This window comes from Helianthus annuus, chromosome 8 (assembly GCF_002127325.2).
Source record: "Helianthus annuus cultivar XRQ/B chromosome 8, HanXRQr2.0-SUNRISE, whole genome shotgun sequence".
NCBI lineage: Eukaryota > Viridiplantae > Streptophyta > Magnoliopsida > Asterales > Asteraceae > Helianthus > Helianthus annuus.
Window position 1 is genome coordinate 85,901,328 of NC_035440.2, and position 15,058 is coordinate 85,916,385.

The 15,058-nt window shown below is 40.5% G+C and overlaps 2 protein-coding genes across 2 annotated transcripts; both read right to left on the minus strand.

Moving 5' to 3' along the window:
- Positions 1-654: 654 nt before the first annotated feature.
- LOC110873313 (beta-fructofuranosidase, insoluble isoenzyme 3) lies at positions 655-5,512 on the minus strand. The gene is made up of 6 exons (XM_022122243.2): positions 5,248-5,512; positions 2,644-2,652; positions 1,702-2,564; positions 1,455-1,613; positions 1,117-1,376; positions 655-1,005 (listed from the first exon to the last, which is right to left on the minus strand). Exons 1-6 carry the CDS (start codon positions 5,426-5,428, stop codon positions 726-728), a joined length of 1,752 nt encoding a protein of 583 aa, XP_021977935.1. The 5' UTR covers positions 5,429-5,512; the 3' UTR covers positions 655-725.
- Positions 5,513-10,766: 5,254 nt separating this feature from the next.
- LOC110870291 (protein NYNRIN-like) lies at positions 10,767-13,664 on the minus strand. The gene has a single exon (XM_022119479.1). The coding sequence runs from the start codon at positions 13,662-13,664 to the stop codon at positions 10,767-10,769; it is 2,898 nt and encodes a 965-aa protein (XP_021975171.1).
- Between the last annotated feature and the right edge of the window lie 1,394 nt (positions 13,665-15,058).

Genomic DNA, 15,058 nt, shown 5'->3' on the forward strand with positions numbered 1-15,058 from the left:
AAAGAGTTCGTTAAGGAAAATATAAGATCATGCATCTCATATTAGTAACTTTTGACAAACATGCCATCATTTTCTTGCTTCTTTATATTAGCAAGTTTCCTTACGGATTTCTTTTTTATATATATATTTAACCGTCTATTGTTAGTTTGACGCTCAAGAATGGCATCAAACCGTTCCAGGAGGAAACTTACTAGCTTATAAAACCCCCTGACTTGCTTTCTAGGAGAAATTTGTTGGCAACAAGATTTGAATTCGGGTCTCCCACATTGGAGGAGACACAAAGTGTTGCTGGACCAGAAGGCCTTGGCCTTTGGCTTTGCTTACTGATTTCGATATAATAGATGCACAATTCATATCTCTAAATTATAGATCCGATCCCATTTAAATAGAAAACTAACATAGCATAGGACCATTGTTTATGATCGGTATAGAACCCAAATTCATTTATTCGAATACGCCACTACCACAGAGTGTTTTTCTTCTCCAACGTGAATCCAATCGAATTGAATTATATATTCATCCACAAAATTAAGTAAAATCACAATTTCTAGTCATCTAAAAAGAACTAACAAAACAATACACTAGATCAACTTTCACAATCCACAAACTTCTATTTCCATATGCAAAAAAAATAAATAAATAACAATAATAAGATACTTAAATAAAAAATAATGATAACTAACAACAAACCATTTTATTACATACTCTAGTAAAACTAACAAGGTCTAATTGATACTAGTTGTCTTTGCTGTCTTCATAGACCATGCATTCAGCTTCTTGATGGTGATGGGTTCATATCCATTGTTAAATACATGCAAATGAACGTTACGAATAACAGCTAATGTTGGATATACCCTTGATGTAATAACCGTCTTTCCTCCTTCTGCAAAGCTTTCTACAACTGAATGATCAATCAAACTCCTAAGTGAAAGCTTCTTTTCTGATAAGTCAACATCCACAAAGCCTCCAAATGATGGTTTGTATTCCTTTGGGTTCAGTGAGGAACTGCATTCATTAAAAACATTATTGTTATTTCACATAGTTCAAGAAATTGCAAGTATTTTCACTTGTTTTTTTTTTCTTTTGTAACACTAAGACTAAAGAAAGGGATCTTACGGAGTGGCATCAGAACATAAGAGAACTTTATGTTTCTTGTTGATAGTTTTAAAAACTCTAAAAAATACAGGCGTATACTCTTCAAGGTTGTGTGAAGCGAGGGTCATGAGACCAAATGGCCCGAGCCCACCTTGAACCGTTGCACCCCTAACCCCACATATACTTTTACCAAGATCATGATGTGGGAATTCAGCCCAACTTTCGTCATACAACTCAGCTTTTTCCAAACTTGAAAATGTAAATGTAACGTCAACGTCCGCCTATATTTAAATCACATCAAATAAGTAACATATCAACTGCATATATTCAATGTATTAGAATGATTTTATTATACAAACCTGTACTGCTATGAGTCCTTTCACTTCAACGATATTCCCCTTTTTAACAATCACGTTGTTTAGCTCCACTTTTTTACGCCTTAGTGTTTCCAGTTCAGAAATTGGCCATTGTAACAGCATTTGCCCGCTTGGATCCAACCATACCTTTCGTGGAATCAACTACATACAATAAACAATAAATCAAGTTTGACATTTAAAAGTCAAAAAAGAAAACGATGCCATGTGAATATAAATGTTATAAATTTACCTGAATTCCAGCCCATCCCTTTTCAATATCTTCATTTTGAGTGCTTGATTCATTTGCCCAACCCCAGAGAATCCTCCTTTTCGTGCTCGGGTCATAAAATGACTTTGAGGCATAAAAGTTTCCATAGTCGTATCTTAATCCGCCCCAACCATCTTCAGTTGTATTGTATGGAACATATATATCTTTAATGAGGTCATACCTCCCGATGGTATAATATTCGTACCTAGTCACTTCAATGCTGTTTTTAAGAACATATTTAACACCCTTACCCAATGTTGATGTGTCTAACCCATTTGTTCCTTTAGATGCTACCGGGTAAAAGTCAGGGCATTCCCACATACCCGTATCACGTTTACTATGAAACGGATGTTTTGCCTTGACCCATGTAACAAAATCTCGACTTCGGTATAAATAAGCAATTCCTCTATGGTTATGTCTACTACCAATAATCATCTTCCAATGACCATTGTTGTACCATGCAGTTGTGGGGTCACGAAAAGCCGAAATGTTCTCACTTGTGGGCTTTAAGAAAGGGTTGTCATCAGGTTTGATCCATTCTCTTAGGTAGGGGTCTGAGTAATTGGCGGGTATAGCGTAGACCTGGACTTGATGACCAGGTGAAGGTTTCGGGTCAACGATCCCTGTATAAAAGATTACCGGTTTATCCCCTGGCAAGACTGTAGCGGATCCAGACCAACACCCATATTTGTCATAAGGTTTTGATGGCACAATTGCTGGTTCAAGATGTATCCAATTAACCATATCTTTTGACACCGAATGAGCCCACACAATGTTTCCCCATATCGCACCTTTAGGGTTGTATTGATAGAATATATGATAGTATCCTTTGTAATACATTGGTCCTGTTTAATTTAATTTAAATTTGTTAGATACATAATAACTCAATAAAAAAATAAAGAAAATTTAAAAGGAAAAACTTACCAGTTGGATCTATTGAGATATAGTATGATTGTGCCCACAAAGATTTCATGCAACAAAAGATGAAAAGGTCATTACTTCAATTACATATACATATAGAATTAATAAATATCCATCAGAAAACAAAGTGGAATTAATTCAATGCTATTTGCTATGAACCTGCTTAACATGACATAATAGTGAAGTCGGGGGAAAATAATCATAATTAAGCTTACAATAATTATCACAAGTTAATCAGTATATTGTAATAATTTTATAGGATCTTAATAAACATCACATACTTTTGATGAAAAAATTCAGTGGTTTCATCAAAGTAATTTTTTTTAGTTTATAAATCTAGTCTTTTATTTCACAACAAAAATTTGTCAAGTTACATTAAAATAGAAGGTAGATGGGCAACAAATCGCGCCGCCACCACCCATCTCGAGTGTATTTAAAAAATGAGTTCACTAATACAATTAATTGACTGAATTATTATTATTATTAAAGGACAAAGAAGGAACGTCTATCAAGACTCGTAAACATAAAATGTCTTGATTATTTTTGTGTGCTTACATTTTATAGGTAACTAATAATAGGCCAGAAACAACATGAAGCTAAATTCAATAAATAGGCCAGAAACAACATGGAGCTAAATTCAGTAAAAGTTGTTTCAAAAATATATTATTTTTCTGGAATAACTTATTTGTTAAATTATATTCAAATCAAAGCCGATAAACAAAAGTTAAATCTAATAGAAGTTGTTTATTCTAGACGAACAACGACCTCCTCCTAATACGAGATATATGTAAAATATAGGAGACTATATATTCGAATTCTATGTAATAATAATAATAATAATGATAATAATAATATTTCTTTAATGAACTTTCATGATTTTATATTGATCGTTTCCACTATCATATGTAAAAATGTAATTTCAGTCCTATGATGTATTTAAATATGTATATACTAGGTTAGAACCTCGTGTATTACACGGGTTGAATAAATGTAATTTTATATATTAAATAATAAAAACTTATATCTTTATGAACCTTGTATATTGTACGGGTTAAATAAATGTAATTTTATATATCAAATAATAAAAAAGTTATATCCGTTTTTAGTATTTAATATACAAAATTACATTTATTTAGGATATATTTTTTTTATTATTTGGTAGATTTTTCAACCCGACTATACACGAGTTTTTTAAAGATACGACGTTTTTAGTATTTAATATACAAATTACATTTATTTAATATGTGTAATACATATGGTTTTTAAAAATATAACACTTTTTTATATCTATTCAACACGTGTAATATACGGGGTTTTTAAGAATGTAATTTTTTATTATTTGGTAGATTTATTCAACCCGATTATACACGGGTTTTTTAAAGATACGACGTTTTTAGTATTTAATATACAAAATTACATTTATTTAATCTGTGTAATGCACATGGTTTTTAAAGTTTTTTTATTATTGGATATATAAAATTACATTTATTTAACCCGTACAATGTACAAGGTTCATAAAGATATAACTTTTTATTATTTAATATATAGAATTACATTTATTCAACCCGTGTAATACACGAGGTTCTAACCTAGATGTAATTTTGTATATTAAATACTAAAACGTCGTATCTTTAAAAAAACCAATGTATAGTCGGGTTGAAAAATCTACCAAATAAAAAAAATATATACTTAAAAACCTCGTGTTTTACTCGAGTTGAATAAACATAATTTTGTATGCCAAATAATAAAAGAAAGTTATGTTTTTAATAAATTAGAATAACTTTTAATATTAATTTATTATTTACATATTTAATATAAGATAAGTAGATAAGAGAGGTATTTGTTTTAAAAATATATTAAATTAACAATTTAGATTTGAGGATAATATTTTATTAAAGTATGATAAAATTTAATATTAATTTATTATTTATTTATTTAGATAAATATAAATTTGAGGATATCTTCAATGAATGACACGTGTCCAAAAGTTGGTTTCTTTTATTATAGTAGTTAGATTAGATATACAATCCGTGTAATACGCGGGTCTATAAACTAGTTATTATAATAATAATGACAATAATAATAATAATAATAATAATAATAATAATAATAAAATTAATAATAATAATAATATATCTTTAACGAACTTTCATGATTTTAATCTCCTCTTGTTGTGAAGATCTAAACGTATCCTCGAGTGTATTTAAAAGACATATTGTGCCTAATGTTTTAGAAACCGGATCAAGTGTAAACGGCCATTCGACAATTGCTTGAAAGGTCGACTCAGTCTTAAAAAACTCTAGTAAGTCAACTAAAGGAGGAGGCAAACATCGGTTGGTTGTCCCGGGTTTTGTCTAGTTCCATGAAAACCGACCGGAGCATTTATGCTTGATCTATTAGTTTGTAATCATATCGGCGACCCTGACAAGATTCTGTTGTCGGATTGGTAGTATGGTTTTCAAAACATTGATTTAATATATGCATTTTCATTAACAAAACCATTTTTTATGATGATAAATAACAAAAACACGTATACAATAACATACAATGGAGATGATCTACTACTAATGATGGACAAATTGTATAGGATGATAAATGTAGACATACCATTAATCCAGTTTTTCTTGGGTTGGAGATGATAACCAGTTCTGTATACTTGTTTTACCTTCACATGATTACGAGTTTGAGTTTCGTAATTATTGTGAAAGGCCATGACCCCTCCATCGCCACAAATGTTTAGACATATCAAAAACACCAAAACCCATGCAAGCTTTGTAAACCCACACATTATAGGGGCAATGTAATAAACGTGATGTATATCAAAGTTCCTAGAATAGTATAATAAACGTAGTGTATATCAAAGTTCCTAGGTAGAGTAGAACAATAGACAAATATGAGATGAAAGTGAGGTTTTGGAGGAATTTATTGAGAAAAAATCTCCATGAGAAAAAATCTCTATGGGTTTACTTATAGATCTTATTTTTCTCAAGTAGGTTTACAATTTCAAATTGTAACTAATTACGATTTCTTGTTTTTTGGGTTGGTAAATTAGGAGATTTATATATGTGCATGTTTTTATATATATAAACTCAACTTTTAATGATTATAATATTTTTATAAGCAATGTATGTTTTATTGTATTACCAATAAAATAAAATAAAATAAGACATATAAATATTATAAAGAATTCTTATTAACGATTCTTCACGTTTATTATTTAGATCAATGGAAAATAATCCATTACTTTAACCAACATAAGAAGATATATTCATCCAAAATTTGTTTTTTTTACGAGAGACATGTTTAGATTCTTGTTGGGTCGATTTTTTTTTATGTTTTTCAGTATAGAAGTTTTTTCTTCTCTATTCTAACAATAGTTGGTTTAAGTAACGCATTCCACTTCCCTCTTATAGTTATTAAACATACCTGCTTGAAAGAAAAAACGAATTAACTATATGAAGAAACACTGACCTAAGCAGCACCTACGGCTTCAATGATTAGTGACCCGAACGCTTGGCTGCAAAACAGAAACACCGTTAGGACTCGTTACAGGAATGGGGTTATTCCTGTAACCACCCTCCGGCGTGAGAATAAGTATTGGTTTATGAAGGAAGTTTTGGAGAAGAAGATGTATGAGAACAAGATGATCATACCTTATACGTTTACCTCTATTTATAGGTTTTCCATTAGGGTTTCCTTTAACCCAGGATGTACTCCGATAAGTTAGAGATTTACACGATCTTCCCGAAAAGTTGGAAATTTAGTTGTGCACCTTCCATGCAGATATGGAAGGTTCTAGAATAAACGTTTGTATTTATATTAATATAATAGGTTGTAACCGGGTCGGGTTGACCGATGCGGGTCACACCTCGTCATGTCCCCCCAGTCCGAGCTCATGGAAAGAAATCCATTAGGTCGGACTAAGAGAAAAAAGAAAAAGTTAGTGTATTATGGTTGTTACTACGGCTTTGGGAAATGACGGCGAAAATACAGGATGTGACAGTTGGGTCATCATATCAGTGACAACTGTTTTTACCCCATATGGACACGTATTTCCGTTCGTACATCTTTTTGAATTTGAAAAGTTGCCTTTGCGTATAAATAACGACTCCTTATGTAGGAGTTCAAATCCCTTCCCCCAAATCATTCCTTCGTCATTCTTTCTACTCAATGGCTTCGAAAACTAACGAATCGTCTTCCACCGCTACCGCCCCTACAGACATACTGTTTTGTAAGTGGGGCGTAACATCCTTCAACAACCTTGTTCATGATTATGGTATTAGGGCCGAATGGAACCCCGTTTTGCCGTCCAAAACCGACACTGCCTTCCCCTTGAAGGTGGGTAAAATCACTTTGTTCAGTGATTTTTTCAAATTCTGCAATTTCCGGCTACCCATCACCAAATTTTTGAAATCGGTGCTTGATTTTTACCGTATCCATATTTCTCAAATACATCCCCTTGGTTTAGTGAAACTTCGGCAATTTGAGTATGCCTGCATAGCACTGGGCCATATCCCAGAACTGGTTGTCTTTAGGGCTTTCTTTGTGCTTGTGTGGAAATCCCCTTTCTTTACTTTCGACCGGAGGGATACCGACGTGTCGTGCCTAAGGGATATTCCCACCAGTTCGAGGGACAAAGATTGGAAGAAAAAATTCTTCTATCTTGATGCCGCTGTTATCCCTGGGGAAATGCACTGGAGAGAGAAAGGGCCAAAGGATAAAGTGAAAGACGATGCTCCTCCTGAGGATGCGTACGCGTCAAATGTTCTATACATAAAGCTGTGTGGCCGCCCCTTCGAGTGCACAATTATCCCAGAAGGTGCGTTGGTGATGGCCGGCATGAGTTTGTTGTGGCCTGATATTAAGCGTTATCCCTCATTTCAAAGGGACGATGCAGGTATGTTTACATTATCGTGCATTACTATTTTTGCAGTGTTTTTTTTTTTAACTCCCCATATGTCACGCAGGGGAGTGGGGTATGTTCGACTTTATTGATCCTCCTCGGCATCTCGCGTTGAAGCCTGCCGACCGCGTGTTGGACGAAGGAGAACCAGATGTGCTAAGGGTGCATCTTGAGCAGTTTCTTCTACCCGCTATACCGGCGGACCCCACAGCATACATCACTCCGTTGTCAGGTGTGGCAACTACCGCCTTGTCAGTGTCGGAGAAAAAACCTACCCGGATAAAGCTTACCGGGAAGAAACACACAGCAATCCATGGGGGTGTGCCCTCCGTGGAGGAAACTTCCAGTGTTGGGTGTGATGTTCCCTTGGTCACCGATCTGACCAGTCCAGGTCGTGCCTCTAAGAAAAGAAAAACCTTTGTCGTACCTACTCTAAGTGCCTTTGAGGCGGTACAGGCTGCTTGTGCTTTCCCAACAGGTATCTATTGCTGACTACCACTGTAGCATACTAGCGTTCATGTTGCTAAAGCCCCACTACGTTTATTGTGCAGGTACCTCTGTGGGAGTGCCATCTGGAGTTGTTATACCAACACTTGTGCCGACCGTGGCGTTGTCGTGCCCTGGTTCCAGTGTTAGTATGTCTACAGCCCCCAAGACCTCGGCTTCTGCTACTGCCGCTGTGAGCTGTGTCATGCCCCTCCCTATTCCTACGTTATCAGTAGCTGTAACTGTTGATCCGCTATCCTCACTTCGGACAGGCGGTCTTGATACACCTGTGATTGACTCGCCCAGAGGCATTTTTGCTGATGTGGATAAAGTTGCTACTACCGTGTCAGCGGCACAGGAGGTAACCAACATGGGTGGTGGCGAAACTCGAGGATCGAGCAGCGGTATTGCTGATAACGGTGTCCGTCTGATTGACGACCTGTTTATACCAACTGTTCGTTGGGACCCCAATGCTCAAGATAAACGCTACCAGCCTCACTGGAAAATCGCTGAATCCTCAAGGCTGATTTTCCCCCCTGTGGTTCAACACTGGGTCGAGCGGGCGTATCCCCCTGCCGAAGCGGCGTACGTAGAGGGTTTGAACAATGAAGATTTGATGAATTCTTCAATATCTGACTCTGTGAACCTACCACGAAGGTTGGTTGAAATCCGTCGCAGGTGGATGCATGATAACACCCAACTCCACCAGGCTCGAGCGACTATTCAAGAATTGAGGGACGACAAGCATCGCTTAGAAAGTCAACTTCAGACTGTGGGATTAAGGGAGGCCAGATTCTTGTCGGAGAAAAACAAAGCTGAGGAAGATTTGCGAAGGGTGACTAACCATCTTGCTGAAGAACGGATCTTATGGGCCCGCGACATGGCGGAAAAAGATCGAGTGTTGGCTCAGGCCAAGAATATACAGGAGGAGTTGGAACGTAAGGCCATAGCGGAGGCTCAGAAGGTGAGACTCGAGTTATCGGCCCAATTGGAAAAATTTCGTGTTGACACTGATTTTGTGTCTCAGGTTCAGGAGCGGTACCAAAGCTTGACAACTGAAATAGAAGCCTCCCATACCAAAATCCGGCTTATGCAGGCAGAGCTGGAGGAACGGGAAGGAAAGGTCAAGGAGTTGCAGGACCATTGTGATTCACTTGTCACTCAAAACAACAAACTTGCTGTATCGTCGTCCTCTAAACTAAAAGAAGTGGAAAATGCTCTGGCACAATCCAACGCAGAAGTCGATGATTTGACCAGCCAGCTAGCGGCTATGCGGGGAGACAGGAATTGGTTGATAACTAATGGGCTTGTGGGAGCGTTTGAGTACCTGCGTGAATCGCCCCATTTTACTAGCTTGGTTGATCGTCTCTCCGCGGCTGCTTACCAATCCGGGCATCATGATGGTGTGTATAAGGGCTATATGGATTGCCATCAGTTGGATAGGGTATCGCCGGATTTTCATGCTGTCAAGGGTAAGCTGCAAACTGATATGGCGAGCGCCCTTGAAGCGGCGTATACCGAGCCGCTGCCCTGTTATGGCGATTTGATGGACAAAGTCAATGAGGATGGAATAGAATCGCTGCGTCTGATGCTGGACCCCGCGGAGGAGTCTGAAGAAGAATGACAACTCCGTTTTTCTTTTTGTTGCTTGTTATGTACTCTTATTGCCTTGCTAATGACACTGTTTGAATTGGGTTTAGTGCCCATTTCTGTTTTGATTTGACAGCTATATTAATGCAAATGTCATGATTTCTGACACCGCCGAATTTTTAAAATATGGCTCTGTGACGTGTGATGATTATTTTCCATTAATGCACCCGACGTCACCACTGTCAAAACTTTTTACTCCTGCTATAAATTTACCTTTCGTTTCCTTATTTGGTTGTGTGGGCATGATGGAAAGAAAACGATATAGGCAAAGACTCTCCGAGATCTTCCGGGTTCTTGACGCTGCCGATGGCTTGCTCCAGCTGCAATACCCGGTAACGAGGTCGATGCTTAGGGGGAGAAGACCCATTCCCAATGCTGCTCCGGTTCGTGCTAACCGAGCATGTCAGAGCATTGTTATTGAGGATCCTCAACCAGTGGATCCCGGAGTGCCACAGCTATCAGCTGATGTGCTGTCTGGTCTGATTCCGGTGAACCCTGAACAGCGATACCGTCTGACGTACCAACGCCATTCTGGTGGTCGGCCGAGGAGGCAGCAGGTGGATGGCTCAGGTACGGTGGTTCCAATGGTTGATGGTTCATCTGACCATTTGGCCATCGATCCAGTTGTAGTTGTGGGCGATGAGGTGGTGGTGCATACCCCTGCAGTGGTGATGGCACCCAACCTTCCTCAGTAGGTGTTTTGAACATGTTCTATATTTTGGTTCCCATATGTTTGGTTTTTAGTAACAGGGACAAGTACTTGGTTTTTTTGAGATAGGTTATGTACATGTAGTGATGCCTATCTGTTTTGGGGCGGTGTATGTATCTATTACCAAGATACCCGCCGTAAGCGCTTGTTATTGTTAACCCTATGACTTATATGAATGAAAAATATTTCGTGTTTAAGGGTGTTGTTTGTGTTTTTACCGTTTTATGCATTCATCGTGCGATGGTAACTTTTGTAACAAATAAACTTAAATCTTTATTAAACTTGCATGGAGCAATAAAAGAAAAGCAGAAAAATCCCAACACGGGTTACAAATGTGAATTGAGAAGATAGTTAACTCTTGCTGTTAGGAGCAAGGTTTTACAGGTAGCATTTCCTCAACTGGGCGATGTTCCAACTGCGCGGTATTGGCGTGCCATCTAGTCGGGATAGGCGATAGGCCCCTTTACCCAGATCTTCTTGGATGATATAAGGGCCTTCCCAGTTTGGGCCCAGTTTTCCTGAAGGTTCCATTCTACTTGCTTCGTTGTCACGCATGACGTAATCACCTGCCTTGAAACTTAGTTTAGCCACCCGTTTGTTATAATACTTTTCCAACGCTTTCTTGTATCGTGCTTCGCTGATGGCGGCTGCCTCACGCCTTTCTTCCAACAAATCCAAGCCTTCTCTCAGAGATTGGTCGTTGTCATTGCCTATGTTGAGACGGCGTAATGACGGTAACCCTGCTTCAGCAGGTATCATCGCCTCCATTCCGTAGGTAAGGCTGAATGGGGTTTCGTTGTTGCTAGTTTTGGGCATTGTTCTATGTGCCCAAAGGACATGTGGCAATTCTTCCACCCACGAGCTTCCCTCGTGCCCCAGTCGCTTTTTGATGCCCTCTAGCAAACTCCTGTTCGTCCGCTCCACCTGTCCGTTACCTTGGGGGTGTGCTACCGACGTGAAAATCTGCTGGATGTGGAGATCAGTGCACCATTCCTGGAAAATTCTATCCGTGAACTGTGTCCCATTGTCACTCACTAGGTAAAGCGGTAACCCGAACCTGCACACTATGTGCTCCCAGAGGAGTTTTTTGGCATTTTCCGCCGTTATCTTAGCCAAAGGTTTTGCTTCCACCCATTTGGTGAAGTAATCAACCGCCACAATTAGGTACTTCAACTTTCCGGGGGCCGGCGGGAAAGGTCCTACGATATCCACGGCCCATTTCTGGAAAGGCCACGCTGCTGTCACCGGTACCAGGCTGTTCTTGGGCCGTATTGTCTGAGGAGCAAACTTCTGGCAACTGCGGCATTTTCGTAGTTCCGTTACAGCGTCTTCGTGCATCCCAGGCCAGTAATATCCCGCGCTATGGATTTTGGCCACCACTGCTCGAGGTCCGGCGTGTATGCCGCATAGACCCGCGTGAATTTCGCTGATGAGGTACTTTGACTCTACTGGGGAAACACATCGCAGCAACGGACCCAAGTAAGATTTTCGGTATAGGACACCATCATTGACCTCATATTGTAGCGCTTTTGTTTGTATCTTCTGTGCCTCGCCCTTGGCGGGAGGTAGCTCACCCGTTTCGAGGAAGCGTAGAATCGGAGTATACCAGCAAGGTTCTTCTATTGTGATGGCGGAAACACTCCGTGGTTCGATTGAGGGTGTCTGTAACGTTTCGACTTTGACTTCCTTTTCCATGCCTGAGGTGGCGAGTTTGCTTAGGGCGTCTGCTATTTGATTCTTTCCTCTATGTACATGGTTGAGCGTGACCTTGTCGAAGGAATCCATGAGTTCTTTAGTTTTCGCCAGGTATTTCGCCATTGACTCGTTTTTTGCTTCATACGTTTCGTTTACCTGATTGTTAACCAGCAACGAGTCGACGTATGCGTCTACCCTGGCTGCCCCCATGGATTTTGCCATCCGTAACCCTGCCAATAATGCCTCGTACTCCGCTTCATTATTAGAACATTCAAAGTCGAAACGTAAGGCGTACATTAGTCTGATTTGATCTGGACTTATTAGCATTAGGCCTGCACCGGACCCCTTTCCGCTAGATGATCCATCAGTGTATAGTTTCCAAGTTTGCCTTGTAGTGCTGGACTCTGGTATATCTTGGATGACTAGGTCCGTAATGACTTCTCCTTCCGGTATTTCAGCTAAAAAATCAGCAATCACTTGCCCTTTAACCGCTGTTCGCTTCTGATATTCAATATCTAAAGCCCCCAGCTCAATGGCCCATTTAGCCAACCTGCCCGAAACCTCTGGCTTGTGCAAAACTTGCTGTAGCGGGTAATTGGTTAAGATTTGTACACGGTGTGCCTGAAAGTATCTTCTTAGTCGCCTCGTGGCGTGTACTAATGCTAAAACTAGCTTTTCCAGTGTAGGATAGCGCGTTTCAGGCCCCGCTAGCACCCGGCTTATGTAGTATATTGGTGTTTGTTTCCCTTCTCGTTCGACCATGAGCACGGCGCTCACCGCCGTATGAGCTGCCGCTAAATACATCTTTAGTATTTCACTGGGTCTGGGCGCTGTCAGCGTAGGTAACCCTTCTATAAAACGTTTCATTTCTTGCAGAGCCTGCTCCGCTTCGCTGGTCCATTTGAAATTCTTCTTGCTGAGGCAATCTTTTAATGTTTTTATGAAGGGCAATGACTTTTCGGCGTGCCTCGCTAAGAACCTGTTGATTGCTACCAGTCGTCCATTTAGGGCTTGAGCTTCTTTCAGCGTTCGGGGAGAAGGCATTCGCGCTATGGCGGCTACCTTTTCCGGGTTAGCTTTAAAACCGTCTCGGGTGACTACTACCCCCAGGAACTTCCCCTCTTCCACCCCAAACGAACACTTCTTTGGATTTAATTTTATGTTGTACTCTCTGAGCCGCTGGAAAGTTTCCTCTATATCTGCCAACATCTGTTTTTCTTCGCTGCTTTTAATTACGAGGTCATCTACATAGACTTCCAAATTTCGCCCGATCTGTGCCTCAAACACCTTGTCCATGAGCCTCTGATAGGTAGCTCCTGCGTTTCGTAGCCCAAAAGGCATCTTGGTGTAACAAAAGATGCCCACGTCGGTATGAAACGTTGTTTTTTCTTCATCTTCCTTGGACATTTTAATCTGGTGGTACCCTTTATACGCGTCTAGGAAACACTTGAATCGATAGGGTACCAGGGAGTCGACCTTTAAATCAATCTCGGGTAACGGGTACGCATCTTTTGGGCACGCCTTGTTTAAGTCTTTGAAATCGATGCACATTCGCCACGTGCCATCTGGTTTTTTCACCATGACCGGGTTAGATACCTATGTATGGTATTGCGTTTCCCTGAGAATTCCAGCTTCCACTAACTTTCGTACTTCTTTAACGACCGCCGCCCGGCGATCCGGGGCCATGCTGCGCTTACCCTGAGCGACCGGCTTGACGCCTGGAAGTGTGGCGAGCCTATGCTCCGCTTTGTCACGGGGGACTCCTGTCATATCGGAGTGCTCGAAAGCGAAAATGTCCGCATTTCTTTTTAACAATTGCTTCAAGTTGCTTACAACTTCTGGGGACAGAGTGTCCCCAATTGTGACCATTTGGTCTGGATGGCGCGTGCTTAACACCCACCTTTCTGGTCCCGTGGCCCCAGTGGGCCCCTGGCGACATCGTTTGGTATTTAGTACCTCCCCGATTTTATCGCGAAATACGGTAGCGACACCTTGCGGTGTTGGGAACTTCATAAAACCCCTTGCCGTGGAGACTATGGCGTCCAATTTTCCCAGGGTGAATCTTCCGATTATCACATTGTGGTATGACTCAGCGCGGACTACAAGGAAAGTTAGTAGTATGGTTCTTTCTTTGGGTGATTGCCCGAAGGTTACCGGGAAAGTGATTTGACCAATAGGATCAACCTTTTCCCCTGTGAAACCTTTGATAGGGGCGTGTACTGATTCAAGCAACTTCCTATCTTCTGGTTGCATTCTGTTAAAGCAATGTTCATAGATGATGTCTTCTGAGCTTCCGGTGTCGACTAGGATTCACCTCATGCGGTAGTCTCCTACTGCCGCGGAGATGATCAGGGCGTCTGTGGTAAGATGCAAATCCTCCATTCGCGGTTCTATAGTCATTGTTACCAACATCCAAGGCTCGAGCGTGGAGAAACTCCGCTTCGCCCCCCTTCCCATGTCAGCGTGAACCATGTTCAATTCGCGCGGCCTTTTGCCTGCCGCCTTATCGTTCTCCTCCTTGACCACAGGTGGGCCTTGCTTGATATCTCGCACTAGGTGTGCCAACTTACCCGACTTCACGAAATATTCGATCTGTTTTTTAAGCTGAAAACAGTCGTTGGTGTCATGCCCGCTCCCCTTGTGGTACTCGCAGTATTTACTCGTATCCTTGTTAGGGTTGTCTTTCAACGGCTTTGGTGGATTAAGCCTGAGGTTTTCTGAGGCAAGAATTTCAGCCGGGGTCTTGCTTAAATTGGGATATTCAGACCGAGGTTTTGACGTCTCGTTCCTTGAATAGGAGCTTCGGTGTCTGTCGTATCGCGAGTCTTTGTTGTTTCTCTGATATCGGTCTCCCCTATGTTTGCTTTTAGACCCCCGGTGATCTTTTTCCTCCTGATTTTTTAGGGCTTCTTTCTTTCTATTGGCTGCGTGACTGGCCGCTACCGCTTTTTCCTGTATAACATATACTTTGGCTA